Source organism: Columba livia, chromosome 15, assembly GCF_036013475.1.
Source record: "Columba livia isolate bColLiv1 breed racing homer chromosome 15, bColLiv1.pat.W.v2, whole genome shotgun sequence".
NCBI classification, from domain to species: Eukaryota; Metazoa; Chordata; class Aves; order Columbiformes; family Columbidae; genus Columba; species Columba livia.
This window is the reverse complement of record NC_088616.1, coordinates 13,329,917-13,349,190: the sequence shown is the minus strand read 5'-3', so window position 1 is coordinate 13,349,190 and position 19,274 is coordinate 13,329,917. Positions and strand designations below refer to the sequence as shown.

General features: G+C 54.6%; 2 protein-coding genes across 5 annotated transcripts in view; one reads left to right on the top strand and one right to left on the bottom strand.

Moving 5' to 3' along the window:
* Positions 1-1,145, top strand: part of USP22 (ubiquitin specific peptidase 22) — a 93,026-nt gene extending 91,881 nt beyond the window's left edge. For both annotated transcript variants that reach the window (XM_065031359.1, XM_065031358.1), the window contains one exon: positions 171-1,145. In XM_065031359.1, coding sequence (XP_064887431.1) covers positions 171-213 — 43 coding nt within the window. In that variant the 3' untranslated portion in view covers positions 214-1,145. The remainder of the gene's footprint in view (positions 1-170) is intronic.
* Positions 1,146-5,437: 4,292 nt separating this feature from the next.
* TNFRSF13B (TNF receptor superfamily member 13B) lies at positions 5,438-13,228 on the bottom strand. Of its 3 annotated transcripts, XM_065031383.1 has the most exons (6): positions 12,372-12,444; positions 11,027-11,223; positions 9,774-9,914; positions 8,025-8,141; positions 7,238-7,489; positions 5,438-6,561 (listed from the first exon to the last, which is right to left on the bottom strand). In XM_065031383.1, exons 3-6 carry the CDS (start codon positions 9,910-9,912, stop codon positions 6,284-6,286), a joined length of 786 nt encoding a protein of 261 aa, XP_064887455.1. In that variant the 5' UTR covers positions 9,913-9,914; positions 11,027-11,223; positions 12,372-12,444; the 3' UTR covers positions 5,438-6,283. The 3 variants fall into 3 exon arrangements, with proteins under 3 accessions (XP_064887455.1, XP_005504546.2, XP_064887457.1); XM_005504489.3 differs by lacking the exon at positions 11,027-11,223 and having other exon boundaries at positions 12,372-12,692; XM_065031385.1 differs by lacking the exons at positions 9,774-9,914; positions 11,027-11,223 and having other exon boundaries at positions 12,372-13,228.
* Positions 13,229-19,274: the final 6,046 nt, after the last annotated feature.

Here is a 19,274-nt window from a genome sequence, read left to right as displayed (position 1 = left end):
TCCTCCTCACCCATAGTTACTGTGGAGAGCTGGCATGTCCCTGGAACCGCTTCAAATTGAAAAGAAAAACAAAACTAATAGTCCTCATTTTTTATGATTGCATCAATGGAAATACTGATCTGCTCCAACGCCGAGCAGAAAGCTGAAACTGTACCTCTGCTTTCTTGCAGATATTTGCTGTTCTATCACAAACAGTTCCTGGAGTATGAATAGCCTTATCCAGCAGCTTGTCAGATATAAACAAGGAAGAAAATAAGCAAGCCTTCTGAATCGACACACAAACCTACCTGAAATGAAAAGACGCATTAAAAACCAACTAGCACTGAGCTGTAACAGGACCTACTTGACACTGACTCAAAGCCTGAGGAGTAAGAAATGAACAATGTCCAACGTGTACGCAGTCCCGCAAGGACAGAAAGGGGGGAAATAAAAAGAGGCTACGGTCAGTCACTTAACAGAGGAAACATAAAATGAATGCTCTGGGTGGGGGAAATGGGAGCAGAGGAGTCTGGGCACTGGTACATCTCCTACGTTCCTCCAAAATGTGTGTGGGAAGGCAAAGGGTTGGTTATACCCTCATCTCCATAAAGCATCTTCTCCATTTGGTGCTTCAGCTCCAACGACCAATCATATAACAGTTAAAATTTAACAATCCAAGCCCATTTTTTTATGCACATGGGTCTGAACGCAGTAGAGTGGAGGAGGAAGGGATGATACACCTAAAGGACTTTGCAAGTATCTTTTTATTTGTGAATTTTAGTTATTAAATAAATACAGTATGAAACTATTAGGCTCTTTTTTTTCGACAACCGTGAAAGAAATCCTGGATTGTGGAACTGAAGCTGCAGTGCTCAGACAGGTTTTCAAGCATGCCTGCTTGCACAGGTAACATTCGATGCCATCGGACTGCTCATCAAAAGCATTAGCACAGATTCTTTTCTGTTTGAGCCCTTTTTTTTTGTTTTGTTTTCTATAAATAGCTATTTTCTTAATTTTTTTCCTTTTATTCCCTTTTTTTCACGAGAATGAAATTCATAAATGCAAGCATCAGTAAAAACGAATGAATTGGCGTGTTTATACTGTAAGAGTGGTCTTGGTTCTATTTTTTATTTTCTATCTTGTGAATAAGTTTGAATTTCTCAAAATTGCTTGTTTTGTTGTTGCTGGTTTTGGTTTGTTTGTTGGGGTTTTTTAATTCTATTTTTCCTGCTGCCTTCCAAAGCCGTATCTATGACACTTGGGGGGGGAAAGGGGGGGTGGAAAACCCTCAGTATTGACAAATGTACCATCTGTTAGAAACGGTTGCTGCTGGGGGCAGCATCGAGCGATGGATCTGCTGCTATCGAGCACTTCTGCAGTGCGCTGGGGTTTTAAGTAAACACCACATTTTCCTGGTATTTGCTAGGCTGGTGTTGGTTCCTTGTGTCCTCCCGCATGGATTATTAACTCCTCACATGCTCCTCTTGCAGCAGCGCAGCCGCCGCATCGGTGTCCGCGCCGGCTCTCTCGTGCCTTGTCGCAAATGCAGTTTGTGCTCCTTTTCTCCGCTGTGGTGTAAAGCAGCTCGCCCTGTCAACATGCAGCACACGAGTGGGTCCTGCTGGTGTTTCACTCGCAGGAGATTGGGCTGTGGGTTCAATTGCAGCCCAAGAGAAACACCGTTCAGAACGCAGAGGTGAATAAAGCAAAATAGCTGGGGTTTTTTCCTCCCTTCCGGCAGGGAGCTACGTGTAAGAGTTTATTATGAATTGGTGTACAAGCTGCACCAGAAAGGTCATTGAGCTCTGTGCGTGTATCCAGATAACCATTCTGCAATTCAGCGGTGTGCTTGAAACCATGGATGGCTCGAACCTTTCAGATTGTGCTCAAGAAATTAGTTATACAGGTATTTGACCTCCCTGAGAGGTGGAAAGCAGTCTGATAAACAGAAGAAATAGGAGGAAAATAAGGGAAGCGGGTGTGTTTGTTTTGTAAATGAGCATCTTACAAGAGCAGCTGAACAAAAGGATGGTGGGATTGCGTTTGATTTATACACGAATGGAAGAGTACAAGGCGGTTTTGTACATCAAGAGGTTTCTGCGGCAGGGGAGGAACAAGGGACAGCTAATTGAAGCACCCTGAATACCAAATCAGACATAAAATGTACTATACGGTGTGGGAGTTGCCTCAGCAGCTTGATTCCTGCAGAGCGATCGCACACTCTGGTTTTGTAACCTGTCTTCCTAGCGTCGCGCTTGAAATAATTTCCCATTGTAATTGGGTGTTGCAAGATTTAACCTGAGTGTGCTTGTCTCAGAACGAACCGGTGCTGGAGAAATGCAGATGAAGGGTGCACCCGCGGGACGGGGGGTCCCTCCCTCCCCGAATCGCTGTCGTGCAGATGCTCGATGACGCTTTCTGCTGCGTTTTAATAATGCAGAGGGGGCCGTGGATCGGCCTCTCGTTCTTCCCGGCGCCGCCGTTGCCCCCGTCCCATTGCTGGGGGCACAGTGCCGCCCTGTGGGGACGCCCACACCTGCCACACCAGCTCAGAGCCTTTGCCTCACTTTCTTTTCCCTCTTTTTTTTTGATGCTGGAGCCTGAACAAATGAATTCTGCCTTTCCCTAACACACGCTTGGCCACCGGAGCTAATGCAGCCTGCTTTGTTAATCCTTTAGAAACAGCTTGTTTAGGGACGACGCCAGCCATATAAATCAGCCTTCATTTATTTTATTTCCCCCCTCCCGTGTGAGGCTGGTGAACAGAGCTGCGCTCTGCGGCTGCAGATGGTTTTCAATGGGAGATTGCAGCGTTGTGGTTTCAAAAGCAGAATTCCTGGTGTATTAAAAGCTCTAATTCTTTTCTTTCCCCCCCTCCATCTCACCCCCTCTGTCCTTCCCTGAATCCTACCAGCCACGTTTCCATTTCCAGTGGCAGTAAATCAGCGCAGCTTGCTCGAGGAGCAGAGAGCGTTTCCCTTTTCCTATAGAAATGGAAGAACGGGCGCTGCCGTACAAGCAGCACTGCCCCTCGTGATGCTTTTTCTCAAAACGCGGCTTTTTCTTACCCGTCATCTCAGAAGCGGCCGCACAGCTCACACACTGGGTTTATCCCCTGCAGAACGGGGACGTTTCTCTGCTCGGAAATCTCTTCAAATCACCTTTAGGAGAGCGCCGAGCGCTGGACGCCTCGCTGTGCTGCAAGACGCTAACGAAGGGCTGACGAAGCGCTGCCTCCCCGTGTGCCGGCAGGCAGCACTGAAAAGCAGCTGCGTCTGTGTTCCCCTGCCGACCCTCCTCATTTCGAGGAGCGGTTTGGGGTTGATTTGTTGATTTTTGAGGTACAGTTGTATCAGCAGAGCTTGGTTTGGTGTGAGGAAGCATCTGCAGAAACGACTGAAAACAAGGACTGGTGTGGTGGTGCAGGCTCACGTTGGAGTGTATATTCTGTTACCTACCAACAGCGAACACAGCCCTGCACGGGCACAAAAATAGCCAGAAAATGACTTTAGATGTAATATTTTCTTGTCCCTCAGCCACTCAACCAGAGAGAAAGCTTTACCTCCTGCTGCCGCCTATGAAAACCTGAGCAAAAGCAGGAATGTGAGAATTGAATACACCCCCAGGTGGATGCTCTTGCTGAAAATCTGTGCCTGTAATTCCACATGTTTTAACTCATCCCAGCCATGCCTGTGTCCTACACTTAGTGCACCTCTGATATTCAGAGCGATGTCTCCATCAGGGCTGTTGGCCAGTGGCTGCAAAAGTGAGGCCAAATCTATTGATTCCTCTGGGTTCTCCAGACATCTAACAGTTGTCCCTGGGAGCCCATATATTATTTTTCACTGCTATTGTGTTCAAGTTGTTCCTTATTACCTTTTCTACGCTATAACAATAGTTCTATCCTCTGGAGGAGGGGAGGGCACATCTGTGAGGGTGAGAAATGCTCCTCTCTCGTGTATCAGGGCCGGAGGGAAGTTCTTGGCTTCTGGTGAGTGTTTTTCCCAGTTTCTGGGACACGGGTGGTGTGGTGACAGGAGGGACATCCCTCCTGGACCAGCTGCAGTAGGAGCTGCCGCTCCCCAGTGCGTGCGGGGTGAGCTCTGGTGTGTGCTGGCATAAATGTTTCCCTAAAAGCTTCTCGTTTGAATAATTGATGCCTCTTGATCCTCGAGAGATGCCCTGATTGCAGAACTGGTGGCACATACTCAGTCATTTCTATCCTATTTCTAAATAAGGTTCTGAATCTCTTTGCACAAGTAGCGTGGCTGGGGGTGCCCCTGGGTGACAATTGCCCGTCCCAACTCTGTGCCGGGAAGGGGTGGTGTGATGAGGCATCACGTCTGTTGACAGGGGTTTTCTGTCTCCTGGAGCCCCCGTCCTCACTGGAAAACGCTTGGGCAGAGGTGGGCACGGGGCTGGGGCTGACGGAGAACAGGGACGGGACAAGAGGCTGAGGGGGGTGGAGGAGGAGTGTGAGGATGAGCAGGAGTGCAAGTGGAGACCCTCGGGGAGAACAAAGGGTGGAGGAGACAAAAGGCAGAGCAAGAGCAGATGCCAAAAGATGGTGGGAGGACAAGAAAGACTGAGGCCAAGCTGGAACAGAAACAGACTGGGGGAAGCTGATGTAGAGATTAGGCTGTGCAAAGATGCAGGAGGAGTGAAGGCTGAGCAAGGGTGGAGGCTGAGCACATGTGGAGGCCAAGGTGGCTTCTGGGACCAAAAGACTTTTGAAGGAATTGGGGTGCGAATGATGCTACGGTGTTTGAGGCCGCGGTGGCGGTGACAACGGGAGCTGAGGCTATGGGGCAGGAGGCCGCAGGAACCAACACCGTGAGACCGGAGGCCACAGGAGGGAAATGACAGGAGCTGAGGCTGTGGAAGGTGATGCTGTGGAGATGGAGGCCCTGGGGTGGCCTTGAGAGAGGAGATGCCAAAGGGAGCTGGAGGCCAAGAGGGTCTCAATGCTGAGACAGTGTGGCCGGGGTCTGTGTTCTGTTCTCGCCACATGTGGGTCAGCACTTGCTCTCCCCAATCCCTCCATGGGGTGGTGGCCTTCAGTACTCACCATTACGTTCAGAAGACCCATTTGAGTAAAATGAGATTTTGGTTTTGAAAAGGCTTATTTTTCTCCCCTTGAACGTGAATGCAGCACAATACAAAACTCATCCCTCGTGCTGCAGCGAGGTGAGGACTTCGCTGAACAGAGGAAGAGATGAAAGGCAACATACAGCGAGATGCTGAATTGCCAGGTTGATTTCTGCAGCAGTTCGGGACAGCAAACCTTTACCTCATTGTTGGACCAGCTGTTGGGCCTACATGTGAGCTCTTAGTCCTCACCTTAAACCCCCTCTCGCACTTTCTCTCTAATAGGTTTCATGTGGTCCTGATGCCTTTCTGCTTTGTGACCATCACACATCACTCACGGCACAGGAGTAATTTCTCACCAAGCAGAATGTTCCTGTACTCTCCTTTAGTGAAAATGAGAACTTCAAGATACATTTTGAAACCTGTCTTTTTCTACAGTAGCTTTCAAAGCCAGGTCAGATAAAAACCTTCCCTCAAAGCAGCTGTATCTCAAGCTGGTTCATCACTTTTACCAGCTAAGTAACCCTGACCAGGCCTACATAAATCCAGTCTTTAGGAAACTTCTCAGCCTTAGAGGAGTTTTCACGTTTAAACCCAATTCCACTGGGGATTTTGGTGCCTGTCCCAGCTCCTCCCGTGCAGCATCGTGTCCTGTCACAAGGCAAAGCTTTGCTATCATCCCCGACCTGTCCTTTCATCCCAAGCAGCATTGAGAGATGGTGGTGGGGCTTTCCACATTGTGTCTCAAAGTCAGAAAAGGCTCCTCTTGAGAGCGTGGCGGTGGCATTCAGTGGTCATTACAGCTTCTTGGGGCTGAGTCTGTGTGAGATGCTCACAGCTCTGCTTGTGTTACACGGCAGCAGGGAAAGATGTGCTGATGAAAACCCCCAAGGAGACGTCGCTCCTCATAACCGGGCTGCGCGGAGGAGTCTGCAGAGGCCATGTCGGCGGATGAAGATGTGGCTGAATGGGAAGCGACTTCTATCACTGGGAGTGCACAAGAATAAGAATTTAGTTTCCTGAGTGGAAGAAGACAGCACTTTGTGTAACCAACAGCGCTGTCTGTAGCCTGCAGCCCCTGGGCAAACACCGGTCCGGGTCCGCCGGTCCTGGGAGAAGTCGTTACAGTCACTGGAAACAGAGGGTGAAGCAACTGTGTTTGGGGGCGGAGGGAACGTCCCTCCTGTCTGATCCTGTGCAGCAATGTTCACCACGGTCACGCCATGGGTGTCTTCTCTTGCGAAGGAGAACAGATGATTTTGAAGTGGCCGTCGTCGGGGCTGGGAATGGCCCCCGCGCTTCCCGTGCTGCGTATCCCGCTGTGAGCGGGAGCAGCGGCTCTTTCCCCCGTGTGACAGGAGGAGCTGTGGCAGGGTTTGGTTTCTTGTACAGCGGAGCCGTGTCCAGGGAAGCAGAAGCCACAGGTTTCCACTGGCTCTGGAACCCTGATGCCGGTGCATCCATCACCAACGCTGCCTGCTTCCACCAGATGATCTGCAAATAAACTGTGTGTGTCAGTGTGAGGGTTTTTAGGAGCACCTTTTACACAAGAAATGCTTTGCAGTGCTGTACCAGAGCCTATGGAGTGCCAGGCCTGAAACTGGAGGGGACATCAGCGTCCCACTGCTTCGATAAAGCCCACGGCACTGGGTGTTGTACGTAACACATTGTCCGTGTGCTCATGTATGATCCGAGGCTGGAACAGCTGTGCTGGAGGACAGGCTGAGAGAGTTGGGGTGTTCAACTGGAGAAGAGAAGCTCCAGGGAGACCCTATTGTGGCCTTTCTGTACTTGAAAGGGGCTGAGAAGAAATATGGGGACAGACTTTTGATCAGGGCCTGTTGTGATGTGGCAAGGGTGATGGTTTTAAACTAAAGGAGGGAGATTCAGGCTGGACATGAGGAAGAAATTACTTACCCTGAGGGTGGTGGGAGCCTGGCCCAGGTTGGCCAGAGAGGTGGTGGATGAACCATCCCTGGAGACATCCCAGGCCAGGCTGGACGGGGCGCTGAGCAACCTGAGCTGGTGAAGATGTCCCTGCTCATGGCAGGGGTGGGATGGGGGAGCTGGGAAGGGCCCTTCAACCCAAACTATTCTGTGATTGTGTTGCAGTACGTGTAGCTTGCCCCCCACAAGCTCCCCATCCTCTCCCAGTGCCCCCAGCACTCACCTTTGCAGGAATCCTCCCTGCGGTGGCAGGTCCCGGCGCTGGCCGGGCAGGTCACCACCTCTCCCTTCCTCCGCAGGTGAGTCCAGCCCAGGAGCAGGGAGCAGACGAGGGCGCAGAGGCAGAGCCCCAGCAGCAGATAAACCACCAGCCACGGCTCCTGCTCCCCGCACACCTTCTGCTCCAGCACGGCCGCGGGGGCCGGGGACGTCCCCAGGGCGGCGGGCGCAGGGGGGGTGGCCAGCAGGGCCCCCGCTGTGGGCCAGGCAGAGACAGGTGTGCTTAGAAACCCTTCGGGTACCTGCTTCACACTATTGACTTTTTGATAGGGAAAGGGTGTTGCTAATAGCACTCTGCTTGGCAAGAATTTGAACACCCCTTCTGCTTGCATTTCTCTTCAACAGAGAGGTGGAGGAGGCGCCTTCCCACCCTCCCATCTTCTCCAGGGATCATGTCTCAACCCCAGTGTGGGAATTGCAGATCACAAGGAAAAATGTGGAAAATGCAACTGCTGCCCCTGGCTGGTAGAGCCAAAGGACAGGTCTGTTAAACACCAACACACAAAAGGGAAAATGCTGTGTGTTGGAGAAAGCAGGAGAGAGGCAGACGCCCTGCTTTGCTTCTCCCAGCTCCCAGTGCAGTGTCAGCGCATGAACCCGACCCCAGGACAAAGAGATGGGGGTTTGCTGCCCCTTCCCGAGCTTTGCTCCCATAACCCCTGTCCTCTTCCAGCCCAGCCCTGGGGGTCCTGCCCCACGTCCCCGCTCTGCCCCCTCGTGTTTGACCTTACTTTCGCAGGACGTGGCGCATTGCTTCGGGTGCTGCCCGCACACCGTGCTGCAGCTGATGCAATGCTTCAGGAGCTCGTCGTAGTAGAAGCCGGGTTTCCTGTTGCAGTCCATGGACTCTGCGGGAGGAGAGGAAGATGAACGCAGTGTCCTGAGCACATTCTCCTCCACCCCTGTCACTGAAGCAGGAGGATCCCAAACCACTGCCCTCCCACCACCCTGTGCCACGGTTCCTGTGATGACGAACCCACGGCTGCTCCCAACACGCTCACGGCTCCAACAGGTGCAGGGCGAGACCTGCCCACAGCTGTGAGTGTTGAAAACCTCTCCAGAGCTGGCAGGGTGTCAGATCCACGGGATCTGTGCTGATGTTTGGTCCTATGAGGCTGAGAGAGTTGAGGTTGTTCAGCCTGGAGGAGACTCCAGGGAGACCTTAGAGCAGCCTCCAGTACCTAAAAGGGACCTACAGGGAAGCTGGAGAGGGACTTTTTACAAGGGCATGTAGTGATAGGACAAGGGTTGATGGCTTTAAACCGAAAGAGGGGAGATTTAGATGATATATAAGGATGAAATTCTTCCCCATGAAGGTGGGGAGGCCCCAGAACAGGCTGCCCAGAGCAGCTGTGGATGCCCCATCCCTGGAAGGGTTCAGGGCCAGGCTGGATGGGAATTTTAGTGACCTGGTCTGGTGGAAAATGTCCCTGCCCATGGCAGGTGGGTGGAATGAGATGATCTTTAAGGTCCCTTCCAACTCAAACCATTTTATGATTCCATGGTAAATACTGGGTAAAAGCACGTGCTGGCAGCTGCATGGGGAGGGGACGCAGGCGGGCAGGTGCAGCTGTACCCACCTGCGGCAGGGAGCTCCTGGCTGCTGCTCGTAGAGCTTCTGCTGCCGTGGAGCCTGCGTGGATCTTTGGGACACACCAAAACCTGCCTGAGCGCTGGCTCGTGCCCCGGGGACGGCATCTCCTCAAGGGGAGACGTGACTTGTCACTGCACGCAGGGCTGTGTCCCCTGTGCCCCAGGACAGGGTGCAGCAGTGCTGATGCAGCTCGCTGGGGAGGGAAGGGGCCGTGCAGGGGGGTTGGGTGCAAAGTGCATCTGTGGCTCTTCCTCACCTGTTACCATCGCACCTTGGTGTCTGCCCTGGCACAGGGCTCACAGTTCAGCCTTGCAAGCCCAGAGCTTGGGTTTATAATTATCCGCATCGACTGAACCTGATGTACCTTGAGGCTCTGCCCTTGGAGGGTCACCAATGGGGCATACATATGAGTGCTGATGCAGCTCTAGGAATCATAGAATTGTGTCGTTTGGAAAAGACCTTTAAGATCATCAAGTCCAACCGTTACCCCACCCCTGCCACTGCCCCATGTCCCTGAGAACCTCATCTCCATCTGTTCAACCTCTCCAGGGATGGTGACTCCACCACTGCCCTGGGCAGCCTGTTCCAATGCCCAACAATCCGTGAATAAATTTTTCCTAATATCCAACCTAAACCTCCCCTGGTGCACCTCTGTGACCCCAGAAAGGAAGGGTACAAGGGTACAGAGATGTGGACAACTTGATCCTGGTCTGCGCTGAGCTGCTGCCAGACCCAGCCCATCACAGGGACGCTCATGTTCCCCAGCATTTTTGACTCAGACCTTTGTTAAGCTGAGCTGGCTCGGCACCTGCCCTGTGGCTCATCCCAGGCTGTGACCTCTGGTCTCAGCTCTGCCCCATCGCTGCCTGCGGTGTCCGGCACTCACCGCACAGGGCCGCGCACCTCCTGACGCTGTGCCGGCCGCACGCGAGGCTGCAGGGGATGCACTGGCAGACGAGTGTGTCCCAGTACTGCTGGTCGGTGCAGTTGTTCATGGCATCCCACCCGACGGGTGTCCCATCCATGGCTGCGGAACAGGAGGGTCTCTTTAGTTTGGAGGAGACTGAGGGGTGACCTCATTAATGTTTACAGATATTTAAAGGGTGGGTGTCAGGAGGATGCAGTCAGGCTCTTCTCGGTGACAACCAGTGATAGGACAAGGGGCAATGGGTACAAACTGGAACGGAAGAGATTCCACTTAAATTTGAGAAGAAACTTGTTTGGGGTGAGGGTGGCAGAGCCTGGCCCAGGCTGCCCAGGGGGTTGTGGAGTCTCCTTCTCTGCAGACATTCCAACCCGCCTGGACACCTTCCTGTGTAACCTCATCTGGGTGTTCCTGCTCCATGGGGGGATTGCACTGGATCAGCTTTCCAGGTCCCTTCCAACCCCTGACATTCTGGGATTCTGTGAGGGGAGGAGACACGGGGTGGCCACCACAGGGCTGGGACTGTGACCCCTCGCAGGGGGATGCTCAGCTGTTCCTCAGCCCCCTCTCATCATAGGCTTGGGCTAGAGCATGCGGTAAAACCTGCTTCAGGCTTAGCAAGCTCTTCAAATCATCACCCTACATGAGCATGTCCTGTGCCGGTCCCTGGGGACACGCAGGGAGGTCAACTGGGCTCATAGGTGGCCCCGTGCTGTGACCTGAGGGTCTGGGGATGCACAGAACTGCCCGTGGGAACAAGAGTGGTGGGAAACACTCCTGCCTTTGTGTGCTTTTCCTGAAAATAACAGAAATACAACAAGAACGACCACTGGCAACATCTTCTGGAACCATTTTTGAGTCTGGAAACTTCTGAATTCCTCTGTAGCGTCGGGGCGGTTTGTGTGTCATTTCTGGTGTCTCCCTTTGGTGCTGTGGCATCATAATGAAACTCTATTTTGTAAAAACTTGATTTTGTAAAAAAATGCGTCAGAGTCCCCTGAGCAGCAGCAGGAGGGAGGTCTCCTGGGACAGCTCTCAGCACTGGTTTAACCCCCGCCAGCCAGGACACCTGGGGTGGACGTGTTCATGTCCCCATGAGTTCATCCCGTCCTCCTCTGCCACCATGAGCCCTGTGCTGGACATGGTGCCAAAGGCACAGGAGCGCGGCATCAGCTGCAGCCCTCAGCAGCACAGAAATCCAGCCAACAACTTACCATTTTAAAAATCAGCTTGCTAACGAGCGTTTCCTTGTTAGCAGCTGAAATATTCGTGTACGTCCCCATCTCTGTTTGCAGCCTGTGCCACTGCAGGGTTTGGCCTTGGGGGCAACGCAAGTGATGGCCGTGCCGTTGGTGCCGGTGTGCCGTGCCATGCGGTGCCATGCTGCGCCATGCCGTGCTGCACACAGGGTCTGCAGCAAACACGACAGAGCAAGTGCAGGAATCACTAACCAGCATGAGCGTGGCTGTGGTGGAAACGTGCCATTTGCTGACCGAGAGGGCCCACGGGCAACCACATCCCCCTGTGGAGCTGCAGCTGTTTCCTCCCAGTGCTGAGGGGACCCGAAAGGTTTAAAACCCCTCGATACTGCAGCACAACATGGGCCTCTGCATGCCCAGAGTCTGCACGTCGCCTCGGCCGGAGCTTCTGCACCGCAGCCTTTGCAAAGCCAAACTTTGATTTCTATAGGGAAAACTCACTGTGGGGATCTGTCCTTCTCTCTAGTACATGGGCAGTCAGGATAAATCCACTCTGCACAAGGATGCTGGCCCTATAGTCCCAGTCGTTCAATTAACATTGCCATAAAATTAAATAATTGCTTTCTAGCAAGCTGATTGAAGATGTTCCCCAGGGCAGAGTGAGGCTCAGGCTGATGGTCTCCTCAGATGCTCTTTGAAGATATTTTGTACCCAAACAGAAGAAAGGGAAGACCCCGGGAATGCTGGTGACCCCTGGGGTCAGTGGTGACCCCTGGAGGTGTTGGTGAGCCCTGGCGATGGTGTGAGCCCGGCCACCCTTGGGTGATGGTGACGGTGGGGTTTCACCTGGAATAACTGCATGGGAAGTGGAGATTTGGAGCTGTGTCTAAGCTGGGGGCTGCGGGCTGGGCAGCCCCCTCTCTGCTGCTGCTCAGGTGGATCCAAACCGGGTGTTTGGCCCCATCTAGGAAAATTCCTGCCCTATGGCCGAGCTTCCCGGCAGCCTCAAGGTACGCACGGTGCTCCCAGCATGGCGTGGCCAGACTCTGCAAACCCGCGTTTTCCAGCAGAGCTGGGTGAGTCTCCCCCTCTGCCTCCGCACCAGGGACAAGCACTCCAAAGTCAGCTGTGCACCCCTCATCCAAAGCACTGGGCAACCATTTCATCTTCAGCCCCACGGCACTGACCGTCCTCAGCAGGGTGGAAACCCTGTCTGTTGGCTCCGCTTTCTCAGCAAGAGCCTGGGGGGACCCGCCACTCCCAGCCAGCGCTCTGTAAATGTCACTGTGACCCCAAGCCCTTGCAATGATGAGCCCCTCACCCCCATCTGCCCCCACAGCCCCTCCATGGCGTAACTCACGTTTGACTCTCCTGCAGCATCTAGTCCCCCTCTCCCGCCATCGCACCGCGAGCTCCAGCCCCGAGCCCGTGCATCGCTCGGCAGGTTTATTATTAGAGATCGATTTGATTAATGCCTGGGCCATGCGTTTCCTGGGGTTTCCCCTTATCCCTCCGATGCAAATCGCTCACAAGCACAGTGCATTGCATTGGCTCACAGGGCGTCCCTGGGCTGTCAGGGGCTCAGGGAGGGACATTGTGGGGCCGTGTGTCACACAGGGAGGGGTGTCCTGGGTCTGGCGGACACGTTGCAGAGGGGCTGGTAGGGATGGGGGCTCTGCAGCACCTGGCCTCGCATTTCCTGGCTGCAGTGGGGTGGTTTATTCTGCAGAGAAGGAGGTTTTACTCTGTAGAGGAAAGAGTTATCGTGGGCCAGGAGAGCTGGTGGGTGACACTGGGGGGTTGTTGCTTTCCTGGGCTTTGCTGTGTCAGAGCAAGACAAAGGGGATATCGCTGCGTGGAGCTGCGGGTAGAGAGGAACGAGTGTCCCTTCTTGTGGATCTGTGTCACACAGCCCTGCGTGTAACGTCCTGCTGATGCCACGTGGCACCGGGTGCTGGTCACCCTCACCTGCATGGACCGAGCACCGCACTGTGCACCCGTCCGATCCCCGTCTGCGGGGGGTCAGCCCACCCCACCGATGTGTCTCCTGCTCACAGCACGCAGAGCATCTCACGATGGGATGAGAGGAAACAACCTCAAGTTGCACCAGGAGAGGTTTAAATTGGATCTTGGTGAACAATTTCTTCCCCAAAGGGCTGTGGGGCATTGGAACAGGCTGCCCAGGGCAGTGCTGGAGTCACCATCCCTGGAGGGGTTGGACAGACGGAGATGAGGTTCTCAGGGACATGGGGCAGTGCCAGGGGTGGGTTAACGGTTGGACTCGATGATCTAGAGTGTGTCTTCCAACCAAAATGATTCTATGGCCCCCAATAAGATGCTTTAAATAGTGCTTTTCTCTGGTGCATCCATGCCCCAGAGGCAGGAGGGCTGAGGGGTTTTCAGGGGGGCTGCGCTGGTAACAGAGGACCTGGCACTGCTGGCACTGGATCTGCATGAAGCATTAATAGCATGGCTTGGTTTTCACAGAGGGAAAGAGCTACCTCTGTGCTGCTGAGAGCCTCCAAGAGTATAACTGTATATTTATTTTTAGGTTTCACCTCACCCTGCAAGTGGAATGGGTTTAATCAGCAAACCCAGGATGGAGCAGCCCAGCAGCACCCATGGAGATGCCTCAGAGCGGGGATTCATCCCATTCCATGGTGCTGAGAGTGTCTGCCTGTGCTCAGCCGGTCATCCACCCATCCATCCACCCATCCATCACTGCCCTGGTGCCTCTGACCAGCAAAACACCCTGGATAGATCTGGCCAGTGGCACAACGCTCCATAGGGAACGTCTAGTGAAAGCAAAGCCAGACTGTGCGCCTGCTGGTGTCCCCATTTCCCACCGGCAGTGGGCTCATTTCTGGAGGTTTCTCCCCCTTTCTGTGCAAGTGCAGGGCAGAGCTGTGCCATGGCTGTATCACCAGGAGGGGACAAGGGGACCGTGGCAGTACAGTGACTCAGCTCGGCCCAATGGGACCTGTCTGCAGAAACAGCTGAGGGGGGAAGGAAGCAGCAGCGATACCTGTTACTTTCTATAAACACCGGCAGGGCAGCGTCAAGGTTTTTTCCGCTCGGTTCAAAAACTCCTACTTTGTGCTTTACCACAGCGATCTGCAACTGAGAAAGAGCAAAAGGCCACTTTGTGGGGGCACAATGCATAGTGTCCTTTGCAGGGACATTGGGGGATGAACCTGCTCACAGGGAGCAAAGCCCAAACCAGAGGAACCAGCGCTGCTTGGCCCTGCCTGCCTGGATGTGACCCACCACGTCCCACTCCTGTAGGAGGGACAGGACCAGCATCGGCACCATCCAATGGACCCTGGTGCTCAGAGTGGGGACCGGGAAGGGACAAGGCACAACGTCGCCATGGGGACACAGCAGCACCGATGCTGTGCCACATGTCATGACTCTGTACATGTGGGTGATGCAAAGGATGGGCTCGTCGCTGGGCTTGAGTGTTGGCCTGCAGAGCTAAAGCCAATGGCAAAGGAAATCAGGATTTCGGCATCGCCTGCACTGCTTGAGCGTGACCCGGAGCGACGGCTCCAGCCCTCTGGCTCGCGGGGTTTTGCAGGGGAAACCTGCTGCTGTAAATAGCAGCGGGAGACTTGCAGTTTCCACCCTGGTGAGCCCTCAAGAGGGAACTGAGAAGCACTTAGGGGTGGTTTGTCCCTCCTCACTGAGCAGAGATCAGGCTGGGTAATTTCGGCTTTAAAATTCTCAGTGTACTCCGTGACCAGAGCCCCATGTCCTCAGCTGCGCGCCCCAGCAGCCCGAACCCCCGTGCCCCGAGTGGCATCACCCCCTCCCACACTCTCTGAGGACAGCGTGTGCCTTTTAAATGTCTCCAGACATGGTCCTTGTGAGCTGCTGTCTCGCAGCCAAAGCAGCGGCTGGGGCTGTCCCTGCACTCTGGGACACAGGCAGGGACCAGGCAGCACCTGCCAGCACCCTGTCCTGGGTTCCTGGGTTAGACCCTTTGCTGTGTGCCACCACTGGGAGACAATCACCTGGCAGTTCCCTGTGCAGCCTCCCAGTGTGGTGCATCCTTCTGCATCCCTCTGCATCCCACTGCATCCCTCTGCATCCCACTGGATCCCTCTGCATCCCTCTGCATCCCTCTGCATCCCACTGCATCCCCCCACATCATTTTGCATCCTTCAGCACCCATCTGCATACAGTTCCAGAGGTGCCACAGTCCATTTGGGGTGGTAGAGCCCAGTTTTGTCCCCACAATAGAATCTTTTTTTCTTCTGGGCTCTTGCCCCAGTGGCATCACTGCAAGGAGAGCTGCAGGTGACAGGCAGACAGGGTAGATAATATTTGGCTCCAAAATTTTGGGGGGGATGCCTGGCCTTCCCTTTGAGCAGCTTTGCTGGGATATTTTCCTCCCAGCTTCTCCTCAGCCTGTTTGCTTTTTGCAGTCCCTGTGCTCAGGCCATGGGCCTTGGCCAAGGCATTTGCTTGCACACATGCTCCCTTTGGGACCTGAAAAAAGGGGCCATGAGGGTGTAAAGGGGAAGAGGAGTCATTTTGGGTCGAAACCAGCAACTGCAAGGCTGGGCTGAGCACAGATGGCTCCGAGCACAGCAGCTGAGGACTCATTTCTTTCACCTTCATTCCCTGCGGACACGTGCTCTCGAGTGCACTGGGGTCAGGATGCACCCATCCCCTGTGCATCGCCCGCCTGTCCTCCGTGTCCTGTCACTGCCATCAGTTCCTCATGGCAAAGCTCAGAGCTGCTACGTACCCAAAGCCGCTGGGCTGATGACACACAATAGGATCATAGAATCATTTTGGCTGGAAAAGACCATCAAGTCCAACCGTTACCCTGCCCCTGGCACTGCCCCACGTCCCTGAGAACCTCATCTCTGTCTGTTCAGCCCCTCCAGGGATGGTGACTCCACCACTGCCCTGGGCAGCCTGTTCCAATGCCCCACAGCCCTTTCCAGGGAGAAATTTTTCCTGATACCCAACCTCGACCTCCCCTGGCGCAACTTGAGACCATTTCCTCTCATCCTAAATAGCCACCACCGCTGCCTGTTTTCTCGGTGCAGGCAGGTGCACGACCATGGCCGTGGCACCACACTGGGTGTCAGCACACGACCTGCACCATGTGCAGCTGCAGAGCCACAACCACACCACAGCTGTCCCGTTGGTGAAGAACCACCATGATGTGCTTGCGGTGACATCTCAAGCATCCCTCCCTGTCCTGCGTGCCCTGCCTGCAGCACTGCAGCCCAGCTGGGAGCTGAGGGCAGCCGTGGTTCAGCCTGGGGGGCACAGAGAGCCCCGGGGTGCAGCTCCAGCACCCCAGTCCTGCAGCCCAGGGGTGCCCAGCCCTGCTCCCGGCTGTTTGGGTCTCTCCCCAGGAGATGGCACCCTTGGCTAGCCCAGCCTGGCTTCCCACTGGGTGCTCTGGCTGCTTTTGCAGCCCCGACACCCCAAAACCAGCCACTCCAGCCCCTGCCAGGGCTACTGTGCCCAAAGCAGCCCAGCTGGCTCCTGCCCGCTCCCCAGTGCCCCAGCACCTCTGTTTGCAGCAGCCCCTCATGCAAGGTGGGGTTCAGATGCCCCTGTACCCCTCACACTACTCTGTTTCCCCATTTGCACCACGGCCACATCCTGCCACCACCCCACAAGGGTGCAGTGGGCATCACCCCAAGGATGCTCAGCACCCACTGGTACCCGGGCACTGCGGCGGCCGCTGTGCCGTGGGGTCTGCCCCTCGCAGCCGCTGTGCCGTGGGGCTGCGGATGAGCCATGGGGTGAGCCAGGCTCCAGAAGCACCCAAGTGCGTCATCGAGGGTGATGCTGTGAGAGCCACTGTTCCAAAACCCGGCGCAGATCAGGAGAGAACCAGACTGTGCTCAGGGCCTGCTCCCCAAACCCGGTAGCCTGCTGGAGAGCAAGGACAGACGGACGGGAAAAGACCCGGTTTGGCTGAGGGCTGGCACAGAAGTAAGGATAAAACCCAGTAAATATATAGCAAATGGGAAGGCAAAGGAGGCTTCAGCGCCAGGGCTGCGTGCTGAGGTGTGAAGCGTGGGTGGCAGATGCAGGAGATGAGTCAAAGGATCATTTTTGGCCAGAACAGCTAATCGGATAACGTGACGTTTTTAACCTGGTGGGAATAACTCCGCGTCCCCACCTCTGACATTGCTGGATTTTCTCAGGACGAGAGGCGTTTCTGGCAGGACTTTCGCAGGAAGGAGCTCTGCTGTTAATTTTTAACACTAAAAGCCCTGGGGAAATTCCAGAGGGCTGGAGGACGGCCAGTGGGAGTCTAATATTTAAAAGGGTTAAAAGGGCTGACCCTGGGAATTACAGACCAGGTAGGATGATCGCAGTCCCTGGACAAATTATGGGCTGGGTAACCGGGGATACTGTCAGCCAAAAATTAGAAGCTAAAAATATAATTAAGGTCGTTAGCTTGGTTTCATGGATGGCAGCTCCTGTCAAGTGAGTCGGCTTTGGTTTTTGGCATGACTCTGGGCTGGCTGATAAAGCTAATTGTGTTGCTGCATTATAATGGGTTTCTCCAAAGTGTTTAATTTACGGCCATGTGACATTTTCATTTGTAAAACTCGCATTATATGGAGTCAGCAGAGCAGACACCCGACGGCTGCGGCTGGCAGGGGCGGTGGCCACAGGGACGAGCGGTGGAGGGAACTGGAGGGACCCAGTTTTGCACGGGATAATATTTTCAGCGAGGATGCTGAGGCCCATGTTGAGGCAGGTGGGCAGGACAGGCAGCTGTTCCCTTTGCAGGAGAATCTGCTCTGCCCAACTGAACAGTCAGGGCCTGGCCAAAACATGGGGGAGACACGTGTAGGAGAAAAAGAGCCAGATTTTCCCTAAATCACAATGAGATCCGATGGCAGGAAGCAGTCACAGGACCCGGCCACTGATGACCCAACCCAGAGTGTAATTAACCATTGGCCTGATTTTAGGAGAAGGGTATGAACTCAACAGGCGCTTGGCGTCTCTGGACAAGAGGAAATCTCTGCTTGGTGCGACATGATTTAATGCGGCTTCTGGGACAAGCTCAAGCCTCCGTGTGTGTGTTTGTGCATCCAGCAAAGCCAAGCTGTGCTGGACCATCCTCGTGGGCTTTTCCAGCCCCGTGGAAGCCGCATCTCTGGGCTGCACCCGCTGCAGTCAAGCGCTGTGGGTTTCTTCCAGTGAATAATTGGGGTCCTTTTATTTTTCCCAATGGGAAAATTCGGCACAGGTAGAGCAGGGCACAGAGGCAGTCCCTTGGGCAGCCCAGGGGACTTTCCCTCCATCTGTGAGGGTGTTTTTCACCCCCATACAGATTTCTAACCTGTGAGGAGCATCCAAGCCTCCCTTGGCCAGTGTTTCCCCTGCCAGATGTTCCCCAGGCAGGGCTGGGGGTTTGGACTCCCCATAGCTGGCCTGCCTGGCTCAGGAGCCACATCCAGCCCCATGGTTTGGGCTCCGCTCAACACAAGGCAGAACAAGGGGAGCCCTCGCAGGCGCCACTCAGTCCCAGCCTGGATCCCGTGGGGATCCCAGGGTTTGCCGGCTTTAAACCATGAATCCTGCCCTCTCCCCTGGGCATCCATCCGTCTGGCTCCACCATAATGACAGTGAGGTGAAGGCGCAGAGAGATTAAATGACTTGCCCAAGGTCCCGCAGGGAGCGACGGCCACTCGGGAGGAGCATCCAGCCATCCTGCTCCTGTCCCGGCAGCACCCGGGCCCGCGGGAAAAGCTGCTGCATCGCAGCTTCACCTGCAAAACCAGGCACGGCCACATGTACCATGTCCCCTTCCCGGTGACATCCTCACGGGTGGGGGCGGTGGATGGTCCTGGCAGGACGTCCATGCCGCAAGGGGAGTGGGTGCTGCTCTCCTCTCTCCGATGGCATTTAGTGTTGCTGAACCTCTCTGCAACTGCCTGAAAGGAGGTTGGAGCATGGAGGGTGTTGGTCTCTTCTCCCAGGTAACAAGTGACAGGACCAGAGGAAACGGCCTCAAGTTGCACCAGGGGAGGTTGAGGTTGGATCTCGGAACAATTTCTTCCCCAAAGGGCTGTGGGGCATTGGAACAGGCTGCCCAGGGCAGTGCTGGAGTCACCATCCCTGGAGGGGTGAGCAGACAGAGATGAGGTTCTCAGGGACATGGGGCAGTGCCAGGGGTGGGGGAACAGTTGGACTCGATGATCTTGAGGGTCTCTTCCAACCAAAATGATTCTGTGATTCTACGAACTCTTTCCCAGAGCAGGAGGGTTTTGCC

Bases quoted from the DNA above. Each gene is read 5' to 3' on its own strand.
- TNFRSF13B (XM_005504489.3), bottom strand. From the start codon at position 12,495: ATGGCCCAGGCATTAATCAAATCGATCTCTAATAATAAACCTGCCGAG. The intron at 8,142-9,773 runs GTGAGTGCCGGA...CTCCTCCCGCAG, and splicing joins GAGGTGCGCGGCCCTGTGCG to AGTCCATGGACTGCAACAGG. The intron at 7,490-8,024 runs GTAAGGTCAAAC...CCTGGCCCACAG, and splicing joins ATGCGCCACGTCCTGCGAAA to CGGGGGCCCTGCTGGCCACC.